The sequence below is a fragment of the Chelonoidis abingdonii genome, chromosome 1, assembly GCF_003597395.2.
Source record: "Chelonoidis abingdonii isolate Lonesome George chromosome 1, CheloAbing_2.0, whole genome shotgun sequence".
Lineage (NCBI taxonomy): Eukaryota > Metazoa > Chordata > Testudines > Testudinidae > Chelonoidis > Chelonoidis abingdonii.
Genome location: NC_133769.1, coordinates 259,720,452 through 259,739,578, shown reverse-complemented (window position 1 = coordinate 259,739,578; position 19,127 = coordinate 259,720,452). Strand labels below are relative to the sequence as shown.

The window sequence follows — 19,127 nt, the reverse complement described above, 5'->3', positions numbered from 1 at the left end:
AGTCCAGAGTCCATATTTCTGCTGCTCTCCTTTTTCCTTGTGTCAGGATCCTGAACTCGACCATCTCATGGTCAGCTCCCAGGTTCCCATCCACTTTTGTTCCCCTACTAACTAGTATCATTGTGTTTAGCACAATACGTATTATTTTACACCTTTAAGTATATAATATTGTTATGCAGGTTTACAAAGTGGAATGTTCTTAATGTTTTCTCTGAATACTGTGTGGGTGCCTGTTTCCCCTATACATTTCTTAACAATCTAGATAGTGGGATAAGGGGGTGTGATTGTTGTAGAGCCCTAGAGGGCCAGTGTGATACTGTCTGCACGGAGAATGGCCGAAACCCTGTCTCCGGGCAACTGGTGGCCTGGGCTGCTCTCCTGCAAGGTGCCAACTGAAGGTGTTGAAGAACAAGGAGTTCATGTGGCCTTCTAATGCCTGGAAAAGAGACAAAGGCCAGAGGAGGGAGTGTTAGTGTCTGTGTGGACTTCCTGGAAGCGCATGGTGTGGAAGGGAATGCTGGGATGCTCTGGAACCACTCCTTCGAAGCCAGTCAGGACTCTGTGGGAGCCTTCTCTCTCTGATCATATTGTCTCCAGGGCAAGAAGCTTACACCTTCCTGGGTCTGATCTCAGAGCATTCAGCATGCCCTTCCACACCGTGCGCTTTCCGCAATGAGTCCACCCAGGTGGGGTTCTGGGGCAACCAGAGGTCCCTGCACCCCAACTCTGCAGTCAGACATGACTCTCAGCCAGCCAGTAAAGCAGAAGGTTTGTCAGACGACAGGATCACAGTCTAGAACAGAGCTTGTAGGTACAGAAAACAGGACCCCTCAGTCAGGTCCATCTTGGGGAATGGGGAGCCCAGACCCAAGTTCTGGGCCTCTCCCCGTTTCTCCAGCCAGCTCCAAACTGACACTTCCTCCTCTGGCCTTTGTGTCTCTTCTGGACAAGGAGGCCACCTGATCTCTTTGTCCCCAACACCTTCCGTTGGAACCTTGCAGGGGAAGCTGAGGCACCCACACAGTATTCAGAGAAAACATTAAGAACATTCCCACAAAATATAATACTGTATATTAAAGCAGGCAAGTGTTGCTTCTGACTTTCTACTTTTAATTGACGCTTGTAATCCTGTGACGCCGATGTGTTGTAGATTCATTGTATCCCAGCAACAAATTCTTGATTTGTAAGGCCACTAATAATCAACAATGGATTTTTCTGATAGTGATATTGTGCAATAAAGAGAAACTTAAATGCTTAGGGCTTTCAGTCCATGTTTACACTATTTAATAAAATATACATATCGGCTTACAGGGCGCGAGTGGAGGGGAGGCATCACCATTTTGGGCACCACCAAAAATTATACAAACCTGCCGCCTATGCCTGCAGCAGCTACATGCTGCAGCTGTCCAGCCCCACCACTGCAAAAGTACTAAATTACTTGTACAAGTCCACCTCCCACCCATCTCATTTCACATAATATCCTGCAAAACCTACAATGAGCTCCAGTGCCACAAGGATAAAACAGAAACGAGGACAGTGCTACAATAAAAACACGTTTACTTAAGTTAATGTTTTGTACAATTTCATTTAGCAAAGTTTAAGCAGTTCAAGACCAAAGCCAATCAATACAGCACACACTAGTTATGTAAACTGGCAGATTTTAAAATACTGACAACGATCAAGGTGAACAAATGAACTAACATTAAGCAAACACTGGATGGACTTAAAGCTCAATCCTTAGATGGATTTAGAACCCACAGAAACCAAGAAGACAACTCCTCTGACTTTAATGGGTACAGGATTTTTTTAAACATTTTTAAAACGTAGACACCAGAACTGGATGCAGTACTTCAGTATCTCTCACCAATGCCATATACAGAGGTATAATCACTGTCCTACTCACTACTCTACTGTTTATACATCCAAGAATCACACTAATCTTTTTTCCAATACCACCCCTATATCCTTTTCAGTGACTGCTTTTCAGGATATGAGCCCCCTATTCTGTGGGTAGGGCCTGAATTCTTTGGTCCTAGATGTATAATTTTGCATTTGGCTGTTTGAATGGGCCCAGTTTACCAAGACAGCCAGGTCACTCTGTTTGACTGCCCTGTCTTCATCATTTTTAGCACTCTGCCAATCTTTGCGTCAGCAATCAATTTACATTTACTTCCAGATCATTGATGAAAAGATTGAATAGCATCAGGCCTACTACTAATCCCTGCAGAATCCCACTGGAAACACCCCCATGGAGTGATGATTCCACACTGACAACTTGTTTTTAAAGATCTGTCAGCGAGTCAGTTTTTACTCCACTTGCAATGCCCTCAATTGATACTGTGTAGCGCTAATTTTTAACAAAATGTTGTGTGGTACTAAGTCAAACACCTTACCACAGCCTAGGTATATTACAGCTACACAGTTACCTTTATCTCATTATTTTTAAAATGTGAGGCCTTTTAATTTTTAATGGCAAATCCTACACTAGGGCGTAGTCAAAGGTGGATCCTGGGCCAAATCTTTTGAATGGATTCTGAAATATTTTTATTTACTTATTATTATCATCACTGATTTTTTTTTATTATTTTCTCTGGCATCCAGACCTTGACTGTACCTTGACCAATGTGGACCTTGACAAAAAGTAACTGATGACCCTGTCCTACACCTACCCCACCCTGCCACTTTTGTGGCCACAGTGCGGTTTCACTGTATAGGAGGGGGCAGGATTTGGGGAACTTGTGCACAGCGCTTGCAATGAGCCAGAGAGCCCAGCTTTCATGGAAAACCAAGTTTTGGATGGGTTGAGCTGCGAGACGAACTGGCTTTGGGGTAAGTAAATCTACTGCTCTAGAGCTCTGCTGACCATTTCCCCCTGCAAAGCACAGGTGCTGGAGTGGCAGGGTCTACTACATTCACAAGGCTTCACTGCTGCTCTGTTTTCTGTGGTGGATTCCTTCCATCCAAGCCTGGTGCCAAGGCTTGTTGATCAGGTCTTGGTGCCCAGGGGAGGGGAAACTGTTCCAGGTGTATGGACTAGCATGGAAGAATGTACTGTCATGAGTGCAAGGCTCTAAAGAGAATGGTAAGGTGAGAGAAGTGGACAGAGCAAAGGGTACAAGATGGGGAATAGGTGGATCAAGAGCTGAGATGTAAACAAGACAGAACTGTGAAGAACCTTGAGGCTGATGGCAAACAGTTTAAACTCCATTGTAAACTATTGCTTCATGTTGCAAAAATTGTTGACAGAACTTCAAAACTTTATGATAAATATTTTTAGAACCTTTAAGTGGCTTTTGTAAAATAATAATCTGACCATCAAAATAAAACCCCACTGGTATCCAGTATTTAGGTTTTAGATGGGGGCAATCTTTTGAGGGTCAGATCGCCAGCATAGTTTTAAATGCAGCTTTAACATTTTATTAAAGGTAGAGACCTATCAGCTGACTGCTTCCAGCATTTACCCCAAATTCACCAAATGGCCAGCATCAACTGTTTCTCTGGGATAGGCTACATGAAGGTGTCTCTACATAATTTGTTCCAAAGTTCAGGCCAGGAACACAGAAGAGACTTTTTCCAGGGCATTGCATAACGCTAGATCAAATAGATTTAGCCAAAAAGCAGAATTTTTTGGGCTTGAAGCAATGACCTTTGCTTATGCACACAGGCAGATGCGCACCTATGTTGAAATTTACCACTGTGCACAAGGCCTGCACAAGACCTTATGCACCACTTAAGCCTCACGTTAATTGTTTCAAAGGTACATAATTCCTTGCGTAGGCATGATGTAATCAGGTCAATATTGCCCATAAGGCCCAATTCTGCAAGGTGCTGAGAACCCTCAACATCCATTGAAGTTGTTTGGAAGTTGAAGTTGCTCAGCAACTCAGACCAGACCCAGCAAAAAGGATTAGATACAAATGTTCTTAAGTAAGGATAAGCTTATTCAGTGGAATTACAGGTCTATGTGCCTCTCTAAACTTTTCTGAAAACTTTTCAGACCTACCCTATATATTTGAGTCTTGTGAATCCTTTTGTCCCCATGAAGGAAATTCATGTTGTTGTCAACAGCGAATCAATTAAAAAACACAGTTTTTTATCAAGGGACTGTGGTAAGTAAAACATGTAATTGTATGCTGCTGTATTTCTCTACAGCCCTGACTACCCACCAGACATTCTACAGATGAGATAATATAATGGTTTACACTGGAAATCAATGTGTCATACAAAGAATGTGAGGGGAAATAATAAATAAAAGGTTGGCAACAGAGCTATTATCTTGGTGTCTGCACCAGTCATTGCCTTGCTGGTCTATGACACTTAAAGAATATTTCTGCTCCAAAGATTCTCTGTGTGCTGTTTGATTTTTATATATACACACCTTCTGGTAGGCACCAAGAAATTTCCATTGCTCTTAAGCAGTAGTCTATAAATGATATTTTCTTCCCTGATGTGGAAAAACTAATATCCTTTCCTTCGTTTCTGACACTCCTGCTTCCATTTTCACTTCATCTGCACAAACAATGGCAGGTGACTACACAACAAAATGGTTCTATATATTCACTGACAAAAAACTTCATTACTGCAGCGTAAAGGTTTCCGTGTGTTATCTCAGGCCGTGGCTACACTCAGAACTCCAAAATGCTACCGCGGGAGCACTCCCGCAGCAGCACGTTGAAGTGCAAGTGTGGTAGCGCGCCAGCGCTGGGGGCGAGCTCTCCCAGCGCTGCAGGTACTCCACCTCCATGAAGGGATTAGCTTACAGCGCTGGGAGCACGGATCCCAGCGCTGGGGTACTGTTTACACTGGCACTTTACAGAGCTGTAACTTGCTGCGGTCGGGGGGGGGGGTGTTTTTCACATCCTTGAGCGTGAAAGTTGCAGCGCTGTAAAGCACCAGTGTAGCCATAGCCTCATGCCCTTCCAGAACACTGAGTTCAGCAAAACTCAAATCACTGACACCTTCATTCCTTACGGCCTGGTTAAGTAAACTTAAACGTCTAAAAATCAGAAAATACAGAGTTGAGGTACACAGCCACACAACCTTAACTCTGCCACTGAGAGCTGACAATAGCCACTGGGAATTAGCTGCATGCATTCCAAGTGCATGCACTGTGTTGTGTGTAGCTGTACAAAATAGTGGAGGGATTTAGTTGGAGTGGTTTGAAATAGCTGTGATTAAGTGATCTGGGAGGCCCTACTTTCTGGATCCAGTTCTTTGTTTCTTCTCTCCTTCCCTTTCCCTCCACTCTATGTGTGATCAAAGAAAAGAGGTATATGTTTACCTTGAGGGATCCATTGTGTCTCATATTGCTGCTGAATTAGTTATGTAAGTTGTGTCAGTAGCAACACACAAGGATCTTCATGCCATGGGGATTGTCAACAGTGAGGTGGGAGATAAGAATGGTGTCTGCATTGAATGAGGGGGAAGTGAAAGTATACAATTAGATGAAACTGTGTGTGCAAGGGTGAGGGTGCTGTGAAAATTAGCAGGTGTGGGGTTATTGCTGTGGAGTAGGCTGAATGTTTCATTGTAGGGCAGATGTAGGTATCTCCTGTTCAGTCCAGCTCCTCTAAACATAGGTTTTTTCTAAGCAATGATAAGGCATTAGACGCTGTCCTACAGCAGTCACATCACCTATCCCATAAGTGTTCTTGCCTATCTGTAAAGGTAGTGTGTGAGTATGTGTGCTATGGGCATATTGGTTCATTGCTGAAAGAGGGCAGAGTTAAGGCTGCATGTATTGCTTGCTTTTCAAAGGTTTGAGTTTTGCTGAACTCTACATTCTAGAATGGCACGGGATCCTACCAGGCAATCTTAACTCCACATTTACTATGGTTTTGGTCAGTGAATTTCCTCCTTTTCTGAACAGAAAGATAATTTTTTTTTGTAGGCATTAGTGGTCATTAAAGCAGTTGTAGTTACCAGGTAAGTTTGCAACAGAGGCACTACCGTGGCCAGCTAAATGTAAAGGATACCATGTGATTGCTAAGTGCTCCTCCCCGCTCCTGTAAAGTTTGTAATAATAGAATGAGGATAATGTTTATGCTTTGTAATCTTTAGAGGGTGGAACTGCCAATGAGGCAGGGAGAGACATTCCATACATGGTCGATGACCCAAAATGTTGACAGTTTTATTCCATGTTGGTTACAGTAACTATAAGCTTATGACAGAAACTGGTATGTGTATCTCCTCCACACTTGTCCCTCAGTATCCCTTGCCACATATACTGTCCTAGCCAACATTTCCAGTTAACTCTCCCATTCCTGTTTCATTAAGCCCTTAGGACCTTAGAAGCCATTAGCACATACAACACAGCTTTTTCCTCTCTGGTGACCTCTGCTGCAACTTACTAGAGGGTTGCACCCTTCCCTGGTTAAGGAGGCTGAGCTGTGTACCAAGGTGTGCTTTGTGCCCAGCCAGTTCCAAACAGTCCCTGCCTCCACCCTGGTCAGGCCTCTCCAGCCATAATCTGGCCCACCCATTCCATCTCCTCTCCAAGCTGGCTCTCTTCTCGTGCAACTGCTCCAGACAGCCCTGTTCACTTCACATGGGGATGCTCCATGTTTATTTCCTTCTTTTCAGAGGTTTCAGTTTGGCCACTCTCTACATTCTGGAATGGCAGGAAGCACCACTGGGCAAATGTAACTACATTAACAAAATTTGAGGGTGTTTAATTTCTTTGGTTTTAAAAAAATTATTTCTCAGCATCCCCATTTACTACAGCCTAGCTCCTTCTCCACTGCCTTTGGCTCCTAGGCAATGAGTTCCTCAGCACGTGAATGGACTGGCCATGTGTTAGTCCCTTCACTGACTCTGAAGCAGCTCCTTGTCTCCCTGCTCTCTGCCTGCCCAACTCAACCCAACCTGCTTCTCCCTCCTCACAGAGACGCAGACCCTAGCATAGGATTAAGGAGCTGGGAAGTTGATGCAGGAACAGTGCAGAGACTAGCATGGAATCAGTGGGGACATATTTTTAAGGGGAGCGGGAGAGATGGCGGAGCAGGGGTCATGAGAGGAAAGCTGGTCCAGTGGTTAGGACCTGGAACGTGAGAGGCATGGGCTGAATTTAATTCTCTGCTCCATGGCAGACCTCCTATGTGACCCCAGTCTCTCTGTGCCTTAGTTCCCCATCTGTGAAACCGGGATAATAGCACTGCCCTGTCACACAGGGGAATTGTCAGAATAAATACATTAAAGACTGAGGGGTTCAGATATTACAGTGATTGCATCCCTATAAGTACCTATAACAGATTGATTGATGTTTATGGGGAGACAGAGCTGAAGCTTCTCCCAACATTCCTCACTGCACAACCCTGACCCCCTCCTTTCCACCTCATTCTTCCCTACACCAACACTCCTCTCACCGCTCTGACCCCCATATTCACCCACAACTGTGCAGACTCACATACCACTGCTCCTTCTCCTCCAAAATTCCCTCAATTATGCTCATTGCTCCAAGACTCCCTCATCCCTCTCCACCTACCCCCCTGCCACTTCATGCCCTTGGTAAGCTCAGAGGGCAATGGGGCGGTGGGAACATACTGGAGCTATGACGACTCCACATACTAGCTGGAGGCAGGAAGGAGCAGGAAAGTTGAGGTGCAAAATCCTAATGCCAGATCTGGGCCTTGTTTGTAGCATAAGGGGCTCAGACAGCTGTGCACTGGCTCAGTCATCTCAATGAAATGTTCTCAGCTGAATGGGAACAACTCATGGATGTGAATACAGCCTGAAATAATAGCTCTAAAATGTGTGAACTGCTCCATTCATGTCAGTGGGTCATCCCCTCCCAGGTGGAGTACTTCTGAGCCTGTGACAAGCACCAAGCATGCTTATTCTCACCTTCTCACCATAGTCACAGCAACCTGTTTGTATGCCTTCTCGAAGTGTGTCTGTACTCAGCTTCCCCAGATGTGGGTTCACATGGTGGGGGGGGGGTACAGGGAAAGGGGGTCAGATGGATCCAAAGAAGCAGGCCCTCCCAGACCCTGTCTGGGAGTTGGGGTGGAAAGGGGGGCTTAGATATCCTCCAGAAGGGGAAGAAACCCCATGGTCCATGCTTACATTGAGGGATAAGGAGAGAGACAGGGACCCCGGACATCAGGCCCCACATGGGAGGGGAGAAGGTGGGGCTGAAAGTTCCTCAGACCCTAATCCCCTTGATTCCCCCTGCCACCCATCACCATGTTCTTCCTCCCAGTCTCCTGTCCCCTCCACTCCCTGCCCCCACTCTCCTCTAGTCCCATCCACATTTACCCCCTCTCCTTCCCAAAATTTCCCCTTCCTCTCAGTCCCAAACCCCAGTTGACTTACACTCCTCTGTCCCCTTCTCCCCCATCCCTCCCTGCATTCTCCCATCCCTCTCTGCCCTATATCTCTATTCCTTTAGCTTTAAGGCTATGTCTACACTAGCACTTATGTTCATAAAACTTTTATTGATCGGGGTGTGGGGGAAAAAAAAACCACATACCCTGACCAACGTAAGTTACACCAACAGAAGTGCCAATGTAGACAGCACTATGTTGTCAGGAGATGCTCTCCTGCCGACATATCTACCACCACTTGTTGGGAGTGGTTTAATTATGCCGACAGGAGAGTTCTCTCCCATCAACACAGAGCGGCTACAGGGGAGACCTTGCAGTGGTGCAACTGCATCGGTACAGCTGTGCCACTGTAAGATCTCTAGTGTAGACATGTCCTAAACACTTAAACCATTTTTTGAGCACATCATGTTAATGGGCTAGTTAGGATAAAGCCCTGGACCTTAAGCACACTAAGGTCTGTTATTGAGCAAACATGACTACATTAGCCATACTGTCTTTCATCTTCCCTCTTGTTAATCAATGCTAATTGATTGATTAAGGCTGGCACTCTGCTATACTAATACCCCAGGTGGAAAAGTAGCACCATGCCCAGCAATCCTTCTCACATATCTGCATAAAACATGTGTAATACATTATCGTTCAGAAAACAGTTAGTGCCACGTCTAAATTAGCTGTGCAAATAGACAGGGCATGAGTATCAGAGTGGTAGCCGTGTTAGTCTGGATCTGTAAAAGCAGCAGAGAATCCTGTGGCACCTATAGGATAACAGACGTTTTGGAGCGTGAGCTTTGTGGGTGAATCCCACTTCGTCAGACGCAGTAGTGGAAATTTCCAGGGCAGGTATTATATGCTAGCAAGCAAGCTGGAGATAACGAGGTTAGTTCAATCAGGGAGGATGAGGCCCTGTTCTAGCAGTAGAGGTGTGAACCAAGGGGAGAAGCTGGTTCTGTAATGGCAAGCCATTCACAGTCTTTGTTAGTCCGGAGCTGATGGTGTCAAATTTGCAGTGAACTGAAGCTTAGCAGTTTTCTTTGAAGTCTGGTCTCGAATTTTTTTTGCTGCAGGATGCACCTAAGGTCTGCTATAGTGTGGCCAGGGAGGTTGATGCTCTCCTACAGGTTTTTGTGCATTCCTTCATCGTTTGTGTCCATTTATCTTTTCCCTAGAGATCGTCTCTATGTTGGCCCATGTACAAGCAGAGCCTTGCGGCATAATATGGCATTACATTGGTGGACGTGCAGGTGAATGAACCAATGTATGGCTATGGTACTGTGAGTCTCGCTGTGGGTCGCCGTGTATAGATATGTGGGCAAGTTGGCATTGAGGTTTGTCGCACGGATTGGTTTCTGTAGAGTTACTATGGTACGGTGTGCAGTTGCTGTGAGAGTACATTTCAGGTTGGCAGTTGTCTGTGGGCAAGGATTGGCTGCCACCAAGACCTGTGAAAGTGTGGGGTCATTGTCCAGGGATGGTCTCGTGATGCTGGTGCGTTGGGGTTTTGCTTGGGGCTGTATGTTGGGCCAGTGGAGTCCTGTTGATTTCTTTCTGGGTTTGTCTTGCAGTAGGATGTCTGGGTACACGTCTGGCTCTGTTGATCTTGTAATTTCCTCGCGTGGGTTTTTTAGTATTTTGAGAATGTTGTGTGGAGATTTTGTAGTGTTGGTCTCTGTCTGAGGTTAGAGAGATGAGGTTGTACTCAGTCCTTGGCTGTAGACAATGGATGGTGTGATGTGCCCGGATGGAAGCTGGAGGCTGAAGGTAGGCATAGCGGTCGGTGTTTTCGATATAGGGTGGTGTAATGTGACCATCACTTATTTGCACCGTGGTGTCTAGAAAGGGACCTCCCGTGTGATTGGTCCAGGCTGAGGTTGATGGTGGGGTGGGAAGTTGTTGAAATTGTGGTGGAATTTTTCTAGAGTCTCCTCCATCTGGTCCAGATGATTAAGATGTCATCAATGTAGCGTAGTGAGGAAGGGGCGTGGTGGACGGAGCTGAGGAAGCGTTGTTCCGTCACCATAATATTGGCGTATTGTAGGGCCATGCGGGCTGCCATAGCAGTGCCACTGATCTGGAGATATATATCGTCACACTTGAAATAGTTGGTGTGTGGTATAAGGCACAGAGCTCAGCAGCCAGTTGTGCTGTGGCATCATCAGGGATACTGTTCCTGCACGCTTGTTATTCCATCTGTGTGTGGGATGTTTGTTAGGAGCCTCTACATCCATGGTGGCTAGGATGGTGTTTTCTGGGAGGTACCAATGCATTGTAGTTTCCTCAGGAAATCAGTGGTGTCACGGAGATAGCTGGAGTGCTGTGGGCATAGGGGTCTGAGTAGAGAGTCCACATATCCAGACAGTCCTCAGTGAGAGTGCCAATGGAGATGATGGGGCATCCAGGATTTCGGGTTTGTGGATCTGGGTAGTGATGAATAACCCTGTCGTGGCTCTAAGGGTATGTTGATTTGTCCGGTGTTAGCGTAGGGATGTCCTGAGTTGCTGCTGGTTCTTGTTTTCCTCAGTGATCTGAGGAAGTGCCTGTAGAATTTGGTATGGAGAGTCTGGCGCCTCCTTGTAGTCAGACTGTTCATGATGACATGAGCATCCTTTATCGCCTCTTGATATAAATGTCAGGTGTGTTTCTGGCTGGTGGATGGCATTGCGTTCTGGCACGACTTAGGTTATGAGGCAAGCGGTGTTGTTTCCCTGTTCTTCATGACGTCGGAGATTTCATGTCTATGTCCAGACTGTCATTTCGCACTTCAGAGGAAGGTCCATGTGGAGTCTCTTCTGTGCTGTTGGTGGAGGTACCTGTGTCTCAGTGCACTGTTCAGGTCTGTCGGAAGTGTTCTTTGAGTCTAGACGCGAAAGTAGTTCCAGATCGCCACAGAACTGTAGTCATGTTGGTGGGGATGGCAAGCGAAGAGAGTCCCGACATAGAGACGACTTTTCTGGCTAGTGTGTAGTTGGAAGATTGACGATATTGCTGGGTGGTGTAAATTATGGGACTCCGTTGTCCCATGTGGCAGGTAGGAGTTAGACAGCTTACTCCTTTTTCCTTTGTAGAGAGGTGAAGTGAGTGCTGTAGATCTCCTGTCTTATTTTAGTGAAGTCCGTTTTTATGGAAGTTTGTTATTAATGAAAGTCTCCAGGTTGAGAGCTCGTTTTATGCGTTCCTGTTTGCTGTATAGGTGCTGATCAGGTGATTCCTCAGTTTCTTTGATAGTGTATGGCATAATCTCTCATCTGGTCTGTGTAGTAGTGTAAGCAGTGGATTTTCTACCTTTAGTCCATTTGGTATGATGGTCCATCCGTTTGCACTTTGGAAGGAAGTGATATCTGTCTGTATTGTGGCAAGTTTCTTCATGGGTTGGATTTCCACTCCATATACGGCTAAATGCAGTGCCTTGCATGGTGTCGAGTATCAGAGGGTGCCGTGTTAGTCTGGATCTGTAAAAGCAGCAGAGATTCCTGTGGCACCTACAGACTAACAGACGTTTTGGAGCGTGAGCTTTCGTGGTGAATACCACTTTGTCGACCGGTGTGAAAATTTCCGGGGCAGGTATATATATGCTAGCAAGCAAGCTAGAGATAACGAGGTTAGTTCAATCGGGGAGGAAAAAGGGAAATACCCTTTGGAAGTGGGGTTATAGATAATGGGGTCTCTAGGTCCACATTAATGTGCCACCTCTCAGAGTGCTCACAATGTTAATTATAAAAAAGAAATCCGAGTGAACAGGAATAAAGAAGTGCCATATGGGAGACACTAGGGGAAGAGTGATTTTTTTTTTAAAGCCTTCTTGAATTTTCTATAATGATATGAAAATACAAAGTACAGATTGCTGCTTTTTGTAGCTGGATATTGCTCAATGGCAGTGCTATATGTGAGTGGATCCATTTTGATTGATATCCAGGGAAATAAAAGCATGGGATACCTACTCAGTAGGTTGAGTTTTCTTTTTTTAAAAAAAAACCTCAAACAATAACATAAGGAAAGCCTAACATGCAACCTAAACTGCAAATAATGTAGCTTCTGACTCACTGTTTTGTTATTAACTTGATTGGAATAATTATCTTTGTAACCAGAGTAGATGCTCCATTGCCCTTAATGTGCAGAAAGAATCAGCTTGTAAAAAACATATTTACAATTTCCCTTTAGTTTCACAGGTGAGGCCTGTGAATATGGTGACATCAAGTGGTGACATGTTTTTCAGCTAACTCCATTAAGCAAGCCAAACTTTCTGTACTGCATTACTAATTATACACACCATGCCCAGTCTTGTGAGAGAGCGAAGAGGAACAAACCAAACCCTGAATACTTGTAGCATTGTTATTGTTATAAAGTCAAACATTGTGTGGGTTTTTAACAGTGAAAATTTACACCAGTTTAGCTCAATTTAGATGAATCAGAAAAAGTCTGTCAAACTCTAGCAATTGGGAATGCAGTACACCAAAGAACTATGAAATATTGTAGGACTCTAATTAGACAAAAGCCTGATTTTTCCCCTTTTGAAATGCACATGCTTTTTTTTTTTTATTACTAAGGTGCCTGTCTAAACTGGGAGCCAACCTTTCTCAGACTATCGGCCAATCCTCAGATGAACTGAGCTCAATGGGCGCAGCTGTGTGGGAGCCAAAGGCCCTAAACCACCTTTATGGTTCCCTTGATCCTTGACCAGGCAAGGGCCAGACTTGCTCCTGGTACATGTAAGAGTAGCCACAGGAATGCTCGAATTTGTGCCAAGTAATTGCTTACAGTACTAGTGTTTATACAGATATGTATGTGTGTTTGTGTATGGCTAGTAGCTTCTCCAGTTGCTCTCAAAGATTATACTAAGATAGCCTATGTCTCAGTTCCCACTCTGCATGAAATAGAAGGTGGAGAGCTGCTAAAGTGGGTTCCTCCTCCCATCTCTTCTGAGGGTGTAGTACTGCTACTGGCAGCCGAAAGCGAGAATGGAGATGTCATGAAAATACAGATCTGTGGAACAAATTCTGCCCCTGGTTATTCAATGCAACCCCAGTAGTCAAAGGAGTTTGACTGGTACAATGGAGTTGAGAACATTTTCAGAGATTCTGAAAGGCAATGTAAGGAATTTCCTTAACCTGTTACTGCCCTGGTAAACAGTTTATGGGAATAGTCTTATTTCTAAATCCTAAACCAGTCTTACTGTGTACTCCTCCTACAGTTGTCTTCCAACTTCTACCTGTTCTGCACTTATTTATGGTACTAGTGGTGAGTTTTTTAGCAGCTCTCCCCTTTTTGTGTCATGCAAAGTAGGGACTGGGAGATGGGATGGATGTTCAGAATGTGGTGCTGCCTGGCAGTTTTCAGGATAGCTGGCAAACCTGTTCCACCCCATCTGTCCAAAGGCTAAGGGGTTGCCTCTTTCCTCGGATGGGAGCATTGTTGTACCACTAAATTATTTATTTTTTTAGGTCATCATTTGTTGACATTGAGCCCAGGCATTGACCTTAAAGTTACTGAACTTTAAACTGGAACATTTCTGATTTAGTGATTTCCCTGAAAGCTCTGTAGGAATGCAGGGAAGCTACAGTTAACTATTATAGTGGATAAAAATGGCAACTCACTTTTGGACAATATGCTTTCTTCTTTTTGTCCTCCTTTTCCTTCAGACAGAACAGACAGGTATGGCATTTATTTTGTTGTTGTTTTAATTTGGCTTTGTGATGATCTTCCTAAAACAGCTTGCTGCTGGGGAGCCTGGAAACCCTAGAAGTCCAGGCTCCAGACAGGGGATCTCAATCTAGGTTCCTGGGTCTAAGTAGTGATCATGGAAGGCCTGGGAGCCCCATCTCATGTTGAGGTTCTCCAGGCTTCCAGACCTCATGCTGCAGAGCTAAGAGCCTGAAAATCCTGGGACATGTTTCAGGAGCTGCAGTTCTGGCGCAGCCCTGGCATGTGGTTTATCCCTGGGCTGGGGGCCCCAGGGCTTCCACACTTCCAGGCCAGCTGACTCCCGGGACTGCCCAACTCCTACAAGCCAGTGATCCAGCTGTCCTGGGCAGTCCAGGAAGCCAGCTGGCCTGAGACCCTGGAAACCCTGGGTGCCCAGCCTAGCGCAATCTGTGTGGTGGGGTTGCATGGGAATTCTGTCAGTTTCACAACTGCTGTTCAGTGCTGGGCATCTGTAACACTGGCAATAGTCATGTAATTTTTCAGCCAGCAGCTGCCAGTGTCCGCTGGGAGCATATTTCATTTCAATACACCATGTGGTGGTGTTTCCAAAACGAAAATTTTAGGGAATTTTGAGTTTATGGGAAGTTTTGAAAATGTTGGTTTTGTTCAGAACATGATCCATTACATACTAATGTCAAAGCAGCACAGAATGTATGTGTATGATGATAAGTCTAGTGCATGATACTAAACTATATGCATACATGTCATTGTTTACTGTTGGTCTAGGATCCTTTTGGAAATGCAGTATTAAATCTCACAGGGTTATCTTGAGATAACATTTTAAATACAAATAACAAAAAGGGTAGTAACAAAATTCACCATCCAGGAAAACTTCAGATCTCAGTGAAAATGTTTATACTGTATCTTAAAAGCTGCTGTGGCATCTTTTTGCAGATGGCGATCAGTGCAAACCCAGTCCTTGTCAGTATGGTGGAACATGCAAAGATGGAATTGGCACGTACACCTGTACATGCTTGGATGGGTATCAGGGCAAAAACTGTGAATCTAGTAGGTCTGTTTTTACTGTAGGATGGTGATGAAATATTCAAAGAGCCAGTGAGTAGACAATATTTCTCATTTCCTTAGAAGTAAGGAATAAATTAAAAATATAGAGTTGGAAAGTTTTGACATGTCTGAAACCAACAACACTTGGCTTAGGAGGCCAGTGCAATAAGGCATTAAACTACCACGTCTCCGCAAATAGATAAGGTTAATAAATGCTCAAAAACTTCTGTTAACGTTACAAAGCAGGTGCCCAGTCCTACAACCCTTATTGATGTGGGTAATATTTACCTCACAATCAGCCTGAACTCAGTAAGAATGCTCAGATGAGTAAGGGATGCAGAACCTAACTAATATAAATGCACCTTATTTGAGCTCCCAGATATAATTCTTCTGGTATTACACCACTTATTGTCTAGCAAGAGGAGGAAGAGGCAGATCAGGGGAGAATGATTTACAGTAGATAATGCAGTGACTTTCTACCCTCCTGGGCACCCCATTCTCCTTGGGGTTCCCTCTCTTCATCTAAATCCTTCCTGAATACCCAATTCTACTGGGACAGCTACAAGAAACTAATGATATCTCTATACCAATACAGCTGAACTGCTGCAGTATATCTGGTAAAGATGCTCCCCCGTAGGCATAAAAATACACCTTCACGAGTAGCATAAGCTATGTCAGCAGGAGAATTTCTCCCAACAACATACTCCTGTGCACACAAATATTTATGTCAGTGCAATTGTATGCTGCTGTATTTCTCTACAGGCCTGACTCCTTTCCTGCACCACTTGTTTGCCTTTGCCTTTTTAAACTATCCATTCTTTGGGGCAGAGACTACGTCTTCATCTGTGGTTTGAAAGTGCCTAGCACATATTGGGCACTATCGCAACATGAGGAATAATGCTTCTGCCAGAGACAGTCTTGAAACATTGCAAACAAAAAACCAAAGGCTCTGGCCCAAGTTTACAAGCATTATCAACTGCATGCGCTTTTATAAAGTCACCATTTCTTTGTCATTTTCACACCCATGTGTCTTTGATATAGTTATACCAAAATACTGCAAGCTGAACAATGGCGATTGTGACCACTTCTGCAGATCCATAAGAAACGGTGTTAAATGCTCCTGTGCCACTGGATATATTCTGGGAACGGATGAAAAATCTTGTACTCCGACAGGTAAGAAGCAGTGCACTGATAAGGATGGATTCTCCCATTGCTTTGATGGTGAAAGAAAACTAGACTTGCAATCGTTTCTCATTTAAACAGTTTTCCCTCAAGTACAGCTTGCTCCATTTAAAAAAAAAGTGTACACAAAATACTACATTTATAAACTGTTTTTGTCATACTAATATAGATTAACCTTATATATTAATATACTGACATTATTCATAAAACAATCAAGCTCTGCTTACATGCAGCAATGGTATTTGGTTCCTCATGTATTATTAATCTTAAATTAAAAACTAATTTATTTAATCGATATAAATGATTGTGCTTGTTATGAGATCCTTTATAAGTAAAAAAACAAAAAATCCTATGTTTAAAGAGTCATGAGTCATACAATATAGCACTTTGCCCAAATACTTATTTTTTGTAAGAGTGGATGCATAATCATAACAATTTAAATAATTGAAAACATTTCATTTTACAGATTTTGAAAGCATACTTTCAGTGAGACTGTTTGCTCAGCATTGTCTCTATAGAAATCAAGCACCGTACATCAAACTTAGCACCGTGGACAAGCCTTAGGACAACAGAAATGCAGTTGGTTTTGGTCCAATCTAGTCGTAGGCTCTCTGGTGTCTGCCAAGCCCCTGCTGGTGTCTTGAAAAATTTCATGGAATCTGCTGTTGTAAAGATAACTGGGTAAATGATTCAGCTGTAAAATGACATTGTTACACTATTATTATTTTTTTTGTCATTTGTAGAGTATGTTTGTTTCTCTTCTCTCTATTATTTATACAAACATTTGAAACATTGAATATGACACCTATTTACGTACAAATCATTTTCCTCCCTCCTAGGCACAGGTTTGTTTACCCTAGGGCTTCTTATGAATGCCGAGCTTCTGGAAGTTTAAAAAAGGTGCCCTGAAATAGCTTATTCAGGATAAAAAAACAAACATCAGTATATGTACCTGGACATTGCAAATGAATAAAAGCACAAGAAACATCACAATATTGAGCTTTGTAACCATGAAACTCTCCACTCAACTTAGCTGTCCTGAAGGGACTCTAGTGTACATTTAAATGTCTAAAGTTACCATATCATTAGGACATCAAATATTAACTTTTTATTGTTGTCCTTACAGAGCCTTTCCCATGTGGGAAAGTTAACGTGAAAAGAAAAAAGAGTTCAGTGATTTCATTTGGTAACAGTAGCACTGTTACCAGTGAACAAGATGGCAAACACAATGAACTGTATAACAACAATGGGACAAACCACAAGAACATCACCAGTATCACAGATAGCCCAGACCTTCATCTTCAGAATGAAACAAAAGCTCCCGATAAAACAGAGAATGATTCTAAAACTAATGTGTCTCCAAACCCTCAGATAGTAGGTGGTGATGACTGCTTGCCTGGTGAATGTCCATGGCAGGTAAATATGTATGTTTTATATCTTACATATAAAAAGATGTGCAGTGTTGTTGTAGCTGTGTTGGTCCCAGGATATTAGAAAGACAAAGTGGGTGAGGTAATATCTTTTATTGCATCAATTTCTGTTGGTGAAAGACAAGCTTTCAAACTTACACAGAGCTCTTCCTCAGGTCTGGGAAACATACAGCAAGTGTCACAGCTAAACACAAGGTGGAACAAATTGTTTAGCATAAGTAGTTAACACATATTGTGAGGGACCATTCAAAGTGAGGTGGCCTGTTAACAGCTCTCCAGTCATAGGGGGGAAAGGAACAAAAAATGCTGGGCTGAAGGTGGTGGTGAGGGGAGAGAATGGGGGTTACTGAGTTACAGATTCTTATAGCGAGCCATAAATCTAGTGTCTCTGTTCAGTCCATGACTTTTAGTCTCCAGGAAAGTTATGAATTTAAGTCCTCAGGCTCATCTTTTGAAGGTGTTGTCTAAGTTTCCATTGAGCATGATGACTGATAGGTCAGATACAGAGTGAGCCCTTTGTGAAAAGCGTTCACCCAGAGCTGATGTGGTATTTTTCCCCAGAATCATTTTTCTGTGTGTTCATTCAAGAGGGTAGTGATTGTCTTATTTCACCCACATAGTTGTTATTGGGGCATTTAGTGCACTGGATGAGGTACACGGCATGTTGTGATAGGCATGTGTAGGACCCGTGGATCTTGAACGATGTGTTGTGGGAGATATTCATCATTCTGGCAGTGGGGATGCATCAGCAGGTTTTGCATCTTTTGTTCTGGCAGGGTCTGGTGCCAGTTTGAGTTGGTGTGTCCTGGTCTGTAGGGAGGTTGCTTCTGATGATGGCTGGAGAAGTTGGGGGGTTGTTTGAAGCATAGAAGGGGTGTATATATACTGTTGCTGGGCAGATACAAATACAGGCAATCCTAGACTTTATGACCTTTGAGTTATGATGGAACAGCACTTACGACGTTTGTAAATTAACATCCTATTCCGACTCTACAATGTCGGTTCCGACTCTACGACGCTCAATCCCGGAGTGTTCCTATGGGACTTGAGACGTTTTCAACTTACAACGTGATTCTCAGGAACCAATTTGTCATAAGTCCGATTACTGCCTGAATATACACACACTGGTATCTACTGTAGCTGTATGTACAGTACGTAAAAAGCTATTAACTATGAAGGAAAAGTTGCTTTAATTTTAACGAGCTATTTATGAATTCTTATGTTTTTGTATCCTCTGGAGTCACCCTTTTCTCTCCTTGCAGGCTCTTCTAATAGATGAAAACAAGGAAGGGTTTTGTGGAGGGACAATTTTGAGCCAGTTTTATATACTTACTGCAGCTCACTGCATAAACCAATCTAAAATCATTAAAGTTGTTGTCGGTAAGTGATTGTTATTAGTTTATTCCTTTAGTATAAGAACAGGTATTAATGACAAACAATACTTACTCTAATCTTTGTTTGCAAGATGCCTTCTGTCTCTTTCCCCACA

At 43.6% G+C, this 19,127-nt stretch overlaps 1 protein-coding gene across 1 annotated transcript in view; it reads left to right on the top strand.

The window, feature by feature from the left end:
- The window catches only part of LOC116823351 (coagulation factor X-like), a 53,437-nt gene that overhangs the window by 30,387 nt on the left and 3,923 nt on the right, over positions 1–19,127 (top strand). The window contains exons 6-7 of the mRNA XM_032777844.2: positions 17,335–17,624; positions 18,901–19,018. Coding sequence (XP_032633735.1) covers positions 17,335–17,624; positions 18,901–19,018 — 408 coding nt within the window. The remainder of the gene's footprint in view (positions 1–17,334; positions 17,625–18,900; positions 19,019–19,127) is intronic.